The following is a 16,982-nucleotide window of genomic DNA, read 5'->3' as shown; positions in this document are numbered from 1 at the left end:
CACAAGCAAAAGTTTGCTGAAGGTCATTCAAAAACGGTTGCAGCAGTATATCAACAAGGAACTACCAGAAATTCAGGCAGGTTTCAGAAGAGTACGTGGAACCAGGGATATCATTGCTGATGTCAGATGGATCCTGGCTGAAAGAAGAGAATAACAGAAGGATGTTTACCTGCATTTTATTGACTATGCAAAGGCATTCAACTGTGTGGATCATAACAAATGATGAATAGAATGGGAACGGGAATTCCAGAACACTTAATTGTGTTCATGAGGAACCTTTACATAGATCAAGAGGCATTTGTTCGGACAGAACAAGGGGATACTGATTGGTTTCAAGTCAGGAAAGGTGTGTGTCAGGGTTGTATTCTTTCATCGTACCTATTCAATCTGTATGCTGAGCAAATAATCTGAGAAGCTGGACTACATGAGGAAGAACGGGGCATCAGGATTGGAGGAAGGCTCATTAAAAACCTGACATGCTGGTGACGCAACCTGTCTTGCTGAAAGTGAAGATGATCTGAAGCAATTACTAATGAAGATCAAAGACCAGAGCCTTCAGTATGGATTGCACCTCAACATAAAGAAAACAAAAATCCTCACAACTGGACCAGTGAGCAACATCATGATAAATGGAGAAAAGATTGAATTTGTCAAGGAGTTCATTTTACTTGGATCCACAATCAACAACCATAGAAGCAGCAGTCAAGAAATCAAAAGACACATTGCATTGGGTAAATCTGCTGCAAAGGACCTTTTTAAAGTGTTGAAGACCAAAGATGTTACCTTGAAGACTAAGGTGCACCTCATCCAAGCCATGGTATTTTCAATCGCATCATATGCATGTGAAAGCTGGACAATGAATAAGGAAGACCAAAGAAGAATTGACACCTTTGAATTGTGGTATTGGCGAAGAATATTGAATATACCGTGGACTGCCAAAAGAACAAACAAATCAATCTTAGAAGAAGTGCAACCAGAATATTCCTTAGAAGCAAGGACGGGGAGACTACATCTTACATATTTTGGACATGTTGTCAGGAGGGATCAGTCCCTGGAGAAGGACATCATGCTTGGCAGAGCACAGGGTCAACGAAAAAGAGGAAGACCCTCAACGAGGTGGATTGACAAGTGGCTGCAACAATGAGCTCAAGCATAAAAACGATTGTAAGGATGACTCAGGACCAGGCAGTGTTTCGTTCTGTTGTGTGTAGGGTCGCTCTGAGTCGGAACTGACTTGATGGCACCTAACAACAACATATATATATATATATAGTTGCTATTGTTAGGTGCCTACGAGTCAGTTCCAACTCACAATGACTCTATGTATGAGAGAATGAAATTTTGCTCAGTCCTGTGCCAATCTCACAGTGGTAGGTATGTTTGAGCCCTTTGTTGCAGCCACTTTATCAATCCATCTCAATGAGGGTCTTCCTGTTTTTTGCTGACCCTTTATGAAGTATGATGTCCTTCTCTAGGGATTGGTCCTACCCGATAGAATGTTTTAAGTAAGCAAGACTATTCTCATGCCTAAGGAGCATTCTGGTTTTACTTCATTCAAGGCAGATTTGTTTGTTCTTCTGGCCATCCATGGTGTATTCAGCATTTTTCACCAACACCATAGTTCAAATGCATCAATTCTTTTTTGGTTTTACTGTTCCATTGTCCAGGCATATGAGGCAAACAACCATGGTTGGGTCAGGTGCATCTTAGTCATCTAAAGTGACATCTTTGTGTGTGTATAACATTTATATGTATATATATCACTATTTTTCACGTTCTTTATACTCCAGTGTTGGGTTTTTATACTCCAGTGTATCAGCACCATCATCAGATTGATATTTAAATGTATTGTATTTGTCTAATTACGTCTTGTGAAGAATGCGTTTTGTCAGTAGATACTTCACTTTATGTATAAGTAATTACGAATGTAGATTTGATAGTATTCTACCTCCATCTTCAAGAGAAATATGATGGAATGAGACAAGGGGACTGAGCTGGGCAATAAAAAGCCAGTGAATATATGGCATCAGAGAAATAGGAGGGTGGTGATGGAGGGGTTTAGGGATCTGAGGTATACAAAAAAGATTTTAACTAGTTGCTAAAGGGAATTTGATTAGAAATAAAACAAAGATGAATAAAAAGGGATGCTGACTAGCACCCAAGACTCAGCTGAGGTTAAACATGAAATCTGGAGTAAATCCAATTGGCTGAGTACTTCAATTTCTCTAATAATATTCAGCAGCCCAGAGTGTAGAAAATGAAAGGTTAGATTTACCCATGATTAGGATTGGAGCAGGGTGAAATTCAGTTACAATGGAATAGAGATGGAAATATTACACATTTTCCACCCCATTCAAATACCAATCGAAAATTATAAATTCAAGTGTTTTTCCACTTAGATCTGTCCTAAGTATACGTTAATATGGACTTTAGTTCATATTTCAGCTAACATTGGCAAAAAAAATTTTCTGGCTGAATAAAAGTCTGAGTCTAGCTAATGGCAGGAGTGGTAAATGATCTATAATTTTCTACCAATAAAAGTCTATGTATGGAGCTGTACATTTTTAACAAAAGTAGTTTGGGAACCAATATTTTATTTAGGTGATGTCTCCAGGCAGTCCTTTGGAAATCACTTTTTATATCTTCTGAACCCCTTCATCCCCTCCTTAGAATCTGGTAAAAGAATTGCACCTCAAGCACATTCATATAGCAAATTTATTCAATAAATATTTAGTGTGTGTCTGTTATACACCAGTCAATACACGGTGTGACCAATGGCTTATGATGGGTCCTGGCAGGAGAAGATAAATTGAGCCAAACAGATTTCCACTCTTTGAAATCTGAGCCACCAGACATTAAGCTAGTAAGACATTTCATGTCGAAGCTGGAGCTGAAAGGCCACAGTATGGAGTGGGTCTGAGGGCCATGATGGCCATGTATTAAGCAGTAATTCACAGGAGGCAGAATCAAAGAGTAAGCCATGCAGAGAGAAAGAGTGGACCAACCTACAGATTCCCTTTGAGGGAGAACTCGCATAGCCTGTGAAAGATAGATGAAGAAAGTTTCTCCCCAGAATTGTCCCACTGGTTCTTGCAGCTACAAGTCCATGTTCTATCTATGTACAGAGTAAATAGGCCTCATTTTCTTAAGATAGCCTGAGTGATTCTCTGCTTCTTAACCCAAGAGGAGCCTAAGCAGAAGCTGCAATTTGAGTAATGATTTCAGCATGTATTTTTATGTTAGGAGTACACATACTGCTCTGCAGGTACTCATATACTATGATCCATCCACTGAGATAACAGCTGCACTCAGAACACATTATATTTATTTTTCTATGTTTTCATATTTTGTCTAGTCTTTGAATCCTGACTGTAAAGAATAAGCCTGAACATGCAAGCTTTGAGTAGATGGAGGAGACCTGCCTTTTATTAATATTTCCATCTTACAGGCTCTGTGTGGCCTAGGCAGTGTAACCAGTCAGAAAAGTACTGGCTTTGTGGTTGTGAAACCCTAGGTCTGTGCTCCAGCTCTAGCACTAGTCATGTAACTTTGGCTATGCCTGCCACTTTCACCCTTTAAGCCTTAGCTGAGCATCTATAACAGAAGTACAAAACTATTTCATTCTAGGTAGGTGTTAAGGATTAAAGGAAATACTGTATGTAGCAGCAGCTAGTACTGGCACATGGTAGACAGCCAGTAATCTTCACTTCCATGTTTGACTTGCCCAAGATCACATGTTTGGCGATGACCAGGAACTGGCACTGAAACCCACTCATAACCTATTTATATTCTCTGGTCCATGCATTTTTTATGTGTTCATGCAAATAAATTCAGGTCATATTCAAACCTGGACATCATTAACTTCCAGATTCTTTGTGAAGAAGCTGTCTGTTGGTTGCTTCCTTCCTGATGTTCCAAGGTGCCTTCTTTTATCATTTTTTTTTTCTTTCTTCTTCTTCTTAAGGAACTTCCTTAAGCCATTCTCTTAAGGAACAAATTCTCTTAATTTTCCTTCAGCTGATAATATCTTGATTTTCCTTTCGTTCTTGAAAACTATAGTCACTGGATATAGGATCTGGGTAGACAATTCTTTTCTTTCAAGCACTTGAAGTATGTTGTTCCATTTCCTTCTGTACTCCATGGTTTCTCATAAGAAATCCACTGTCAAAAGAATTGTTTTTTCTCTGTAGGTAAGATGTTATGTCACTCTTGTTGCTTTCAAAGTTTTTTCTTCATCTTTCAAAAGTTTGACTATGATGTGTTTTGGTGTGGGTTTCTTTGGATCTATTCTGTTTAGGTTTTGCTCAGCTTCTTGAATCTGCAGGTTTGCATCTTTTGTAAGATTTGAAAAGTTTTGAGGCAAAAAGAAAACCCAGGAAAATCACTACCATATGGTTCCTTGATCCTCTGATTTTTAGCTGGTCTGTCTTCTTTCCGCCTTTCAGAGTCTTCTTGTATTTGTTTTATACATAAAGGGATTTTAGTTGCAGGCATATGGAAAAATACATCTACTTCATCATCTTGTAAGCAGAAGATCACCAGCATTAGAATTTTGATGCATATTATTTCATAAGAGGATGTTAACTCCAATTGTCAAATTGGCAACATAAGATATCTGCACAGCACTTCCTTGTCAGAGAATGTAAGTCACACTAAACTTTCTACTTTGCAAAAACCATCAATGCAATGTAGTGAGAAGTCATATTAATGAAGGATTACCTGAGAGTTAACCCTAGTGGTGCAGTGGTTAATCGTTTGACTGCTAACTGAAAGGTCAGCAGTATGAACCCACCAGCCACTCCGCTGGACAAAGATATGGTGGTCTGCTTCTGTATAGATTACAGCCTTAGAAACTCTATGGGGCAGTTCTACTCTGTCCTATCGGGTTGCTCTAAGTCAGAATCAATTCAATGGCATACAACAACAACAGCAGCCCAGTCATCATATTAAAAATTTAATTCCTGGATCAAGTGAGACCATCAAAGATCTGCAGAGGGGGCCCTCAAAGAAATGTTTATACTAAAACATGCTATAGCACTGTACTGGGTCCATGCTGAAGAACATGGTGAGAAACAAATGTATAACTTATTTAAAATTAAGTAGTTTGTAGGGATACTCTTAATTAACTAATTTTCAGGGATGCTAGTAAGTGTGAAGTTCACTACATCTCAAGGTATCACTTTATGAAGACAATAGAAGGATTTCCCTCAGCTTTGTACCACAAGAAGCTGAACAACTCATTTATTTTTATATTTTGAAAGTTATGAAACCTGTAGCTTCCTTTGTGCTGGCTTCCAGAAAACTCAGTCAAATCTGGTAACCCCTCCAGTGCTTTATAGCATACATTTTGCATACTGGCCTTACCCTTGACTTTATTTTTAAGTTGAGATTTTATTTTTACCCAGATTTCTTCATGTTCTTATTTTTTATCCAGTAGCATAGTATGCATTCTCATACCTCATCTTATTTATTTTAGAAACAGATGGGTGAGTAAACACATTAAAAAGAGAGAAAGAGTTTTTGTAAGTAGGTTTGTTCTCTACTCAGGATGATGTTGTTAGTTTCCATTAAGTCCATTTCTAGTCATGGCAACCACATGTGTATAGAGTAGAATTGCTCCATAGAGTTTCTAAAGCTGTAATCTATACAGAAGCCTTTTGGAAGCATATCACCAAGCCTGTCCTCTGAGGTGGCTCTGGGTGGGTTTGAACTACTAACCTTTTGGTTAGTAGTCTAGTGCTTAACTGTTTGCACTACCCAGGCACTTCTTTACTCATAATAGGAACTTAATGAGTGCTACCATTTTGATCCCACACAATAGTATATTTTTTGTCACATAATTTACAGTTTATTTTTAGACATAACTTTGTAAAAGGGCAGAAAAACACAAGTACTACCTGTAGGACTGAAGCACCACTGTGGAGAAACTGGAGCCCACTTTCAGCTGAGTCTATTCCACCAGTGGCTAAAACGGGAAATCCAGGCAAAGCACGAGCAATGGAGGTGACGGCTCTCAAAGCAATGGGTCTGATAGCTGTCCCTACAAAACATGAGAATGATCAACTGTCAGCATAGCGATCACTTGAAATATTGCCTTATACTTAGTATCACGTGATGGCAGTGGTGTACTAGACAAAAATTCAAATTTCTATTACATCTATTTAAAATATACAGATATGTACTATAAAATGTTCTTACATTTCGAAGTATGTTAATCTGTAAATGGCTGTGTATGTATTTTGAGAACTTTGATGCTATTATTACATGCAGACGTGTTATGCAAGTGGGTGTAGCAACCCTGAAATTCTCACATAAAAAAATGCATATTACATTTTGATATACAGTAATTTATAAAAAAAAATTGTATGGAACATTCAAGCATCTGTTTTTAAAAAAAGAACAAGGAACAGCAGATTTTGAAAAAGAAAAACAATCACATACAGTGCATAAATAGACATATAACTCTGTTATAAAGCAGCTGGTATGAATATAGACATTGTAAAAACAAGTAAGGTGCTGATGAACTTACAGATTCCATATTGCTTTTTACATGTATTTCCCACAATTCATTGAAACATAGTGCACCTGCTCTAATTTTTCATGTATTAGAAAGTTCTAACCAAGTTAAACAGCATTTATTAGAATCCAGTAGAGTATATGTTTAATTATTTTATACTTTATTTGCCAGATGTTGGTAGTATACATTCTCTAGTGGTAATACAAATTCCTTGGCTGAACAAGACATTTTGAGGTCATTTTTTGAATGATTCTACTGTACTAAAGCTATTTTGGACTCTTAAGGGTTAATGCATCCTAAAGTAGATTAATACTGCCAAAATATGGGAATATTATTTGACATTGCTATTGTACACTCATAAACTAGTGGTCCTTTAAAGACAATTTATGAGTTAAAAGTAGTTCCATTTGTGCAAGAATTTGATACTAACTCAATACAGAGCTCCACACACACACGACAAACAAGCAACTGGTAACATCAGCCTCGTGTGCTGAGTACTCTATCATCATCTCCACCACCACAAGCATCTTCACTAGTATTGTCAATACATATTTATGGAAGTGCTCAATTCAAGGATGCATGAAGCTTTTTTTAATGCCAGTGGAGCTCTCTTTATCCTGTTGATATCCATTTCAGATAAAGTTGAATTTATATGTAACCAATATTTTTGCACTCACATCTAGGAAACATATATTAGCGATTTTTACTCAAGAATGTTCAAGGCTGACACTTCTAAGAATTCTGTAACTGGCATTTATATACAGAACAAGGTATTAAGTCAGGGCAAATTAGTAACTCAAAGTCAGGATACCATTCCTATCTCAAGATTATCAGTGACTTCTTAGTCTTTTTGTTTTAACCTTAAAGAAGCTTAACATAGAGAACATATTTATACACACACACATACACATACACATTTATATACACATATCTTTAAGTATATTAAAAAGAAATCCAAGTAAGAATAAAAGTTACAGGAAAGCATTTTTTAAAGAAAGAGTAACATAACTAAGCCTTTAGTTAGACATACAGCCATCTCTGCATAGTAAAATTGACATGCTCAATACACACTAAGCTGATGACTTCTTTACATACATGTACCTTTGAACTAATAAAGAAGTATTGGGATTCTTCCCCACCCTACCACCCCCCCCCCCTTAGAGAAAGAGAGTAAAGGAAATTTGAGCTAGGCAGATTAATAATTTATTTCTAACTGCAGTGTTAGAAGACTATCATTAACACTAAGGGGTAAAATTTCAAAGTGGTACACAGGGATTTGCCCGCATATTCCAATTGATATTAATGGACATCAAATGGCAAAATCCCAGAACACAGCTTTGAAAATTTAACCAGTTACATTTAAAGGGCAACGTTATTACAAAGGTGTTAAAAAAAATCAGCAAATCCTCAGTGGCATTTGAAGATGTTCAATTAGGTCAATAAGACACTTTCTTTTTCGTGTTCTTCTGCCTTTTCTAAAACTTTTTAAATCTACCTAATGAACATGAAAATCTTTCAAACTAATAAAGGTGTAGTTTTAAAAAATTAATATAAGAGTAATTATGCTTCCTGACGAAATGTGATTCAAAGATAAAGAAATGGATCCTTTTGTTGCTGGGCAATAGTAAATTCAGTTTTTATTTCCATTCTAAACTATGTTTGATTTTTTAAAATAATTCAACTGGTTTAATATAAAACGTAGTGTACTTGTTTTGATTATTTTAATGGGAAATAGACTTTTGAAAATGACTTTCATCCACCATGAAAAGTTTTCTCATAAAGAGATTTTTAAAAAATTTACAATCATAGAAATGAATAGTGTTCAAAACAAAAACAAAGCCTTTAAAGAAAGTGCAGATATCAATACCATATAGAGTTGTATAATTACGATACATAAATACTTCCAGAATCACAGTTAGTGAAGTATTTTAAAACTTTGTCATTGTTACAATGATAAGTGATTTTAGACCTTCGCCCAGGGTTATGGATTGAATTGTATCCTTCCAAAGTACATGTTCTAAATCCTAACCCCTATCCATGTGGATGTAATTCTATCTGGGAATAGGGTTTTCTTTGTTATGCTAATGAGGCCACCTCAGTGTAGGGTGAGTTTTGAGCCAATCACCTTTGAGATATGAAAGGACCAGACTGGGCACAGAACCAAAGACAAAAAGATAGATGTCACACGAAGATAGACAAGGAACCGAGGACCAGAAGCTGAAAGAGACAAAAATCTTCCCCCAGAGCGACAGAAAGAGAGCCTTACCCTAGAGCCATTCCCCTCAATTTGGACTTCTAGCTTCCTAAACTCTGAGAAAATAAATTTCTGTTCATTAAGCCACCCACTTGTGGTGTGGTACTGCTGTTATAAAAAAAGCTGTTATAGTAGTGATAAATTAAGACAAGTGGGGAGGAAGGATTTAGTTTGAGAGATTCAAGGAATGTGAAGTGGACTCCATCTTTAAAGAAACAAAATATAAATCAAGAAATTGAAATCCTATACACTTAAGTCAACTAACAGGCCACATGCAATTTAAATCAAGGCCTCATCTATGTGGGGTGGCTAGATGAACTTGATGGGAAACTCAGTGACATCAAGCCATTGTGTTTTCATTGTGAAATCCTCCAGTGAAAATCAAGCCAGTTGGAACCCCCAAATTCTGAGACAAAATGCAGTTTTAAATAAACAAACAGAAAATGAGCTGGACCTTTTTGAGTTCCAACGTTGTCACTAAGAAATCGGATTTATACTAAAGTGCACCTGGTAGAAAAGCTAGTTGACTAGGTGGAATTGTAACTGTACTTATTTAATTAATCTAGGACAGCCATATAAATTTAAAATCAATTCAGCGTGTTGAATTCATATATCTCATCTGATAAACTGCAAGTGCACTTTTGGATTGATTCATTTCCAGAAAAACATGTTAGTAAGACAGGTGTTTTGAATTAAATTAATTAATCTGATTTTGATGAAACTTTTTTCTTAAAAATAAATGATGCTATCATTTGTCAAATATATTCAGTGCAATTTCAACAGCACTACCATTAGAAATAATATAATGTATTGATTTGTGCATGAATGTATATTACTCAGTCTTCATTTATCCATCCATCTGTCCATCCAAGGAATATTTATTAAGAACCTATGTCTTTTTTTTTTTTAATATGTTTGTACCTGAATCTGAAAAGACTAAAAGAACTATTCTAGTTAATCAGTTTGTCAACCAGTACTGATACCCAAAACACCCAAAACCCAAAAACCCACTGTTGTCGAGTTGATTCTGACTCATAGCAACCCTATAGGACAGAGTAGAACTGCCGCATAGAGTTTCCAAGGAGCGCCTCGCAGATTTGAACTGCTAACCTCTTGGTTAGCAGCCGTAGCACTTAACCACTATGCCACCAGGGTTTCCACCCAAAACACCAGAGGACGTTATTTCAAGATAAATAATATGAGTCTATACAGGGTTTCTACCAGGAAAAATTAACTTTGGTATAAACAGAATACATTTATGAATATTACTAATACAGATTCTACAGAGAATGCAAGTTTAGGGTGAATTAGTTACAACATCAAACACCAGGATCAGACTGCTTAGGTTCAAATTCTAGCTCCACTAATAACGAGCTATGTGACCTTGTGAAAATTTCTTCACCTTAGTGCATCTCAGTACCTCAGTTTTATCTATAAAATAATAAAAATTATAATAACAACTTCATAATGTTGAGAGGATTCAAATATATATATATATATATATATATATATATATATATATATATATATATATATATAAAGGGTCAGCACAATGAAAACTGTAGAAGTGTTTGCTATTATAATCTGTGCCACTCTCGATGACCACAACTGATTTCAGAGGGAGCATTTATGCAGCGTACTTTGACAGTGGCTTTTATGTTGTTGCTATGTGTTTAGTGATGCAATGAAACTTATCTTCTTATTGGAGAGACAAGGATGATGCTTATTATGACAGAGATTTATGGCCTCTGATACCTTAGGAAAACCACACATCTCCTCACCTTTTTCTCCTTTCCTAATAGCTCTCATTTTGCAGCTTCATAATGCTGTTTAAGATTAACTGACACCAAAGATAAAAATCTCAAAGGCAGACATCACTATATTTGTATTTTTTTTCCTGAGAATCAAAAGTTCCCTGCACTAAACCTATACACAAGGATTTTATTAACAACATAGACATCAACTTTATTGGATAACAGGAGGCAGGGCTTTGCATGCTAAATAGCTGAAGAAAAAAGGAATTTTTAACGGGAAAGATAATGTGGAACATTTGCTAATTTTGGATAACTGGAATTTTGAATAATTGAATTTAATTGTTTGTTTTTTGCCTAATCATTTGACTTCTATCAGTTACTCTTGCACAATGAATTGTTAGAAATAACTCCACCATAAACTACCTGATAGTACCTCTGTTGTAGTTAGGTACCATTGATTAATTTCTGACTCATAGCAACCCTATGTACAATAGAATGAAATACTGCCTGTTCCGGTGACATTCTCACAATCATTGCTATGTTTGAGCACATTGTTGCAGCCACAGTATCAGTGCATCTCATTCAGGGTCTTCCTACTTTTCACTGGCCCTCTACTTTACCAAGCATGATGTCCTTCTCCAGGCACTGGTCCTTCCCGATAACATGTCAAAGTATGTGAAAGGAAGTCTCATCCTCCTTGCTTCCAAGGAGCACTCTAGCTGTACTTCCGAGACAGATTTGTTCGTTCTTCTGGCAGTTCGTGGTATATTCAACATTCTTCACCAACACCATAATTGAAATGTATCAACTCTTCTTTGGTCATCCTTATTCATTGTCCAGCTTTCACATGTATATGAGACGATTAAACACATCATGGAGTGGATCAGGGGCACCTTAGACCTTAAATTGACATCTTTGCCTTTTAACACTTTAAAGATGTTTTCGCAGCAGATTTGCCCAATGCAATATGCCATTTAACTTCTTTACTGCTGCTTCCATGGGTGTTGATTTCGGATCCAAATAAAATAAAATTCTTGACAACTTCAGTATTTTCTCCATTAATGATGATGTTTATTGGTCCAGTTGTGAGGAGTTTTGTTTTCTTTATGTTAAGGTGTAGTCCATACTGAAGGCTGTAGTCTTTGATATTCATCAATATGTGCTTCAAGTCCTCTTCATTTTCATATCACGAATTGTTAATGAGCCTTCCTTCAATCCTGATGCCAAGTTCTTCTTCATATAGTCCAGCTTCTCAGATTATTTGCTCAGCATACAGATTGAACAAGTATGGTGAAAGGATACAACCCTGACACATACCTTTATTGATTTCAATCATGCAGTATCTCTTATTCTGTTCTAACAACTGTTTCTTGGTCTATGTACAAGTTCCTCATGAACACAACTAAGTGTTCTGAAATTCCCATTCTTCTCACTGTTATCCATAATTCGTTATGATTCACACAGTCGAATGCCTTTGCATAGTCAATAAAAAGCAGGCTAACATCTTTCTGATATTCTCTGCTTTCATCCAAGTTCCATCTGACATCAGTAATGATATCTCTCATTCTACACCCTCTTACGAACCTGGCTTGAATTTCTAGGAGTTCCCTGTCCAAATAAAGTACTATAATGAAATATGCAAGGACCTAGAGTTAAAAAAGCAAAAAACATGCTTGGTATTTCTCAACCTAAAAGAAATGAAGAAAAAATATAAGTCTCGAGTTGCAATACTAAAGGATTCTAAGGGAAAAAAATTGAATGACACAGAAGCATCAAAAGATGGAGGAAATACACAGTGTCACTCTACCAAAAAGAATTGGTCGATTTTCAACCATTTTAGGAGGTAGCATATGATCAAGAACAGATCGATGGTACTGAAGGAAGAAGTCCAAGCTGCACTGAAGGCATTGGTGAAAAACAAGGCTCCAGGAATTGATGGAATATCATTTGAGATGTTTTAATAAACAGATGGCTGCAATGTTGGAGGTGCTCACTCATCTATGCCAAGAAATTTGGGAGGCAGCTACCTGGCCAACCAGCTGGAAGAAATCCATATTTGTGCCCATTCCAAAGAAAGGCAATCCAACAGAATGAGGAAATTATTGAGCAATATCATTAATATCACATGCAAGTAAAATTATACTGAAGATAATAACTCTAGCTGGCAATAAGTAGAAATTGGGTTATAATACTCAATCGTGCTCACTGTGTATACAAAAAGAAAATGGAGTTTTAATTTGCTTACATTAATTAAAATATAATGAATTAAGTGGATAATGAATTCATTAGAAATTGAACTTTGACAGTCTAATTGTTAATAGTTTTAACATCATCCCTAAGAAAGAAAATGTTAGTAAATCAAGAATTTCAAGGATTTAAGAGTTGAAAGATTGATTTTTATAAAATACCCACAAATCAAGCACAAATAATTTTTACCTTACTAAAACATGTTTAAAATGTTATGAAGCTAATGTGCTGATAAATATGTGTAGCACGGCTACTTAAAAATACATCTTTACGCATGGATTAAAATCTTCTGAGAAAATTAACATAATTCAGCCAGAAACTGAAGTACTAAAAGAACCTAGGGTTATATATGCAGTGATGTGAAATCTAAAGTGGAGAAATGAAAAAAACAAAATCAATCGCTTTTTTCTTGCTGTTATTTTTATTTTATTGGAAAAGCTGAAAATTTTATTATAAAAATGTTTTCTTTTTAGCTGAATTTTTCAGTCTTTTTTCTCTGAGTCTTCATATATCTTTGGCTATGTTTATCTGCTCCATAACATATTCAGTAGATATTAACTCGGTCCTTACCATGTGCCGGGCATTTTATTTTAAAACAATAGAATGAATAATATTCCCCAAGGAGGTGACAATTTTACCATTCTGAAATGTCAGCCGGTGTAAGTAGTGACTTCCGTATGCCAGACACCAAGGTTATACACTGTGTAAATTAACCCTTATAATTCTGACGGTAGATGATGTCATCCCTATTTTGTATACGAAGAAAGGAAAGCTGAATAAATAACATCTTATGTCACACAGTTTAAAAGGGGTTTCTGGGTTAGGTCACACAGTTTAAAAGGGGTAGACCTAGGATTAAAAATCAAGTTTCTGTGACATTGAAGTCTATACTTTTCAGTTATCATTGAGAAACAACTTTGCAGAAATACGAAGAGGATGACTTTCATATCCTTTGCCTAAGAAAAAGTTATGTGTCAGTATGGCCTAATGATAAGAGCACTAAAGTTCGACCAATTAGTCCTAAGTCTCAACTCAGCTCATTTCTTTGGATAAGCTCCTTGTCTTTTTAAAGCAACATTTTTCCTTTCTGTAAAACAGGGACAATGATAATAATAATTCCATAAAACCAAACCAAACTTGTTGCCATCGAGTGGATTCCAACTCATAGCGACCCTATAGGACAGAGTAGAACTGCCCCATACAGTTTCCAAGGAGCACCTGGTGGATTCAAACTGCCAACCTTTTGGTTAGCAGCTGTAGCTCTTAACCACTACACCACCAAGGTTTCTGATAATACCATAGTGACCTGGAAAGTCTTACATGATATAATTCTTTGAAATCACTCACCACAGTTCCTAGCCCATACGAAGTCCACAGTATATGTAAGCTAACATCATTGTCAAAGCCAGGAAAAATTGATCAAAAATAAACACTCAGCTGTAAACATGTGGGGAGGAACACTTACTCGCTGCTGTCGTTAGCTGCCATCAAGTCAGCTCTGACTTATGGTGACTTTATGTATAACAATGAAACATTGCTTGGTCCTGTGCCAGCCTCATGCTCACTGGCAAGTTTGAATCCATTGTTGTCACTATATTTACTAGATATGGGGTGTTAGCTAATCTCCCAGATATCAAATTTGGAGATCTTCTTCTAATCTCATATGTCATTTCATTTGTAAAAAATCATGAATATTCATAATTTGAATCTACAATTGTAAACGTGTATGTGTGTATAAAAATTTTAAGTTCAATTTGAATTATCTAAACATATGCATTTTCGTCTGGAAACTCCACTTTTAGGAATCTAAAATTCCATTAGTACTTAGGCACAAACTTACATGTACAAAGATGTAGCCTGAAGAATGGTTTTTTGTAGCAAAATAGTGAACACAAATGATCACTGTAGGTATGCTGTTAAGTAAATTATAGTTCACCTATGTATGATATACTAGAAAATCTTTCAAAATGACGTGGAAATATGTTAAAGGTTAATCACAATGGGAGAACAAAATATATGGTATGATCTCATTTGTGGTTAAAAAACAAGTGTGTGATTATATTTGGTATGTCTGCATGTAAATGCATGGAATGCTAAATTTCAGACTGTTAATGGTTACGATTGAAGTTGTCAAGGATTTCATTTTACTTGGATACACAATGTCCACGGAAGCAGCAGTCAAGAAATCAAAGGACATACTGCACTGGGCAAATCTGCTGCAAAAGACCTCTTTCAAGTTTTAAAAAGCAAAGATGTCACTTTGAGGACTAAGGTGAGCCTTACCCAAGCCATGGTATTTGCAATCTCCTCTTATGCATGTGAAAGCTGGACAATAAATAAGGAAGACAGAATTAATGCCTTTGGATTATGACATTGGTGAAGAATATTGAATATACCATGGATTGCCAGAAGAAAAAACAAATCTGTCTTGGAAGAAGTACAACCAGAATGTTCCTTAGAAGCAAGGATGGTGAGACTTCGTCTTACGTACTGTGGATATGTTATCAGGAGGACCAGTCCCTAAAGAAGGACATCGCTCTTGGTAAAGTAGAGGACCAGCAAAAGAGAGGAAGTTCCTTAGTTAGATGGATTGATCCAGTGGCTGTAACAATGGGCTTAAGCATAGCCATGATTGTGAAGATGGCACAGGACCAGGCAGTGTTTCGTTCTATTTTACACAGGATTGCTATGAGTCAGAACCAACTGGATGGCACTTAACAACAGCAACAATGGTTATCATCTTCGAAGAAGGAAGTAAATCCAGCAGTGAGGGAGTTGAATAGAAACGTCCAGGTTTTGATGTATTTGCATATCATTCGAGTCTCTTAAATAAGATGGTGTTTATGATTTACTTCTACAATAAAAAAATGACTGTTTTTTTCTAAAGCTCCTAAAATTTATGTTGCAAGAATAGGCACTATCATATTCCATGCTATGAAATTTTTATATATGGAATGTACAATGATTCTACCTCTACACATTCAGAAGAGCACATTCAGTGCTGTGTGTAATATTTTAAGTAAAACATTAACAAACTTAGAGTGTGAACAGAACTACAGAGGAACAGAATGATGTATCACACACACGATATACATAAAGGCTGAAAGAAATCCCAATACCCAATACCCACTGCCTTCGAATGGATTCTGACTCATAACCAACCTAGAGGACAGAGTAGAACTGCTCCATAGGGTTTCCAAGGCTGTAATCCTTAAGGAAGCAGATTGCCACATCTTTCTCCCAAGGAGCAGCTGGTGGGTTCAAACCACTGACCTTTTGGTTAGCAGCATGTACTTAACCACTGCGCCAACAGGGCTCTTTGAGATCCCAATAGCTGTCTTCAAATACTTGAAGAGTAACCAGCTGAGCTGATTCTGACTCATGGCTATCTATGTACGTCAGAATAGAACTGTGTTCCATAGGGTTTGCAATGGGTGATTTTTTTCAGAAATAGAAACCTAGACCATTCTTTCAAGACACCTCTGGGTGGACTCCAACTTCCAACCTTTAAGTTAGCAGCTGTTTGAGTTCACCATTTGCACCACCCACTGACTCCATTTAAAGAGTAACCATGCATAAAAGACTTGATCAATATTCTTCTGGAAAGAAAACTGGAACTAATGGATGAGTATATATTATTGGTTTTATTATTTTTATCACTAATTAGTTATAAATTCAACAACAGAAATAGCCATTTTGGAGCCTCCCTATCCTTTGAACATAGATGGATACTTGGTAAGCAAGATGCAACAGAAATGACTTCTCCACTATAGGAAATACTGTATTGAATTATTCCCATTCAAAATTTAAGAATACTATGAACTTTGTTATAGTAGTTTAAAGAGCAATTTTATGTGCTCTGTGGTTTCCCAATAGATATAAGCGATGGAATTTACTTAATAAAGAAGCAAGTATGAGTTAAAATGAAATTTTAACATTAATATATCAAATATAGGCTCCTATTTCTAATTGCCACGTCACTTCCTAAGTGTTCTGCATACATTATCGTGATGATAATGACATAGGTTGTTTGTTTTTTGTTGTCCCATTCTATGACGTGGAAACCAAGACACAAAGAAGGTAAATAACTTACCCTCATCGTCACTTAGAGAGGTGGGCCCAGTATTTGAATGGAGGTTTACTTGACTCCCAATCCCATGCTCTAATCATGATGATCTATTTCTTCCCTATTTTCAATGATTAGATGTAC

At 36.1% G+C, this 16,982-nt stretch overlaps 1 protein-coding gene across 1 annotated transcript in view; it reads right to left on the bottom strand.

Moving 5' to 3' along the window:
- DPYD (dihydropyrimidine dehydrogenase) overlaps positions 1 to 16,982 on the bottom strand; it is a 972,677-nt gene that overhangs the window by 188,102 nt on the left and 767,593 nt on the right. The window contains exon 19 of the mRNA XM_010598084.3: positions 5,898 to 6,040. Within this exon, the coding sequence (XP_010596386.1) occupies positions 5,898 to 6,040 (143 nt within the window). The remainder of the gene's footprint in view (positions 1 to 5,897; positions 6,041 to 16,982) is intronic.

The sequence above is a fragment of the Loxodonta africana genome, chromosome 3 (assembly GCF_030014295.1).
Source record: "Loxodonta africana isolate mLoxAfr1 chromosome 3, mLoxAfr1.hap2, whole genome shotgun sequence".
Lineage (NCBI taxonomy): Eukaryota > Metazoa > Chordata > Mammalia > Proboscidea > Elephantidae > Loxodonta > Loxodonta africana.
This window is presented reverse-complemented; position numbering and strand designations above follow the sequence as displayed.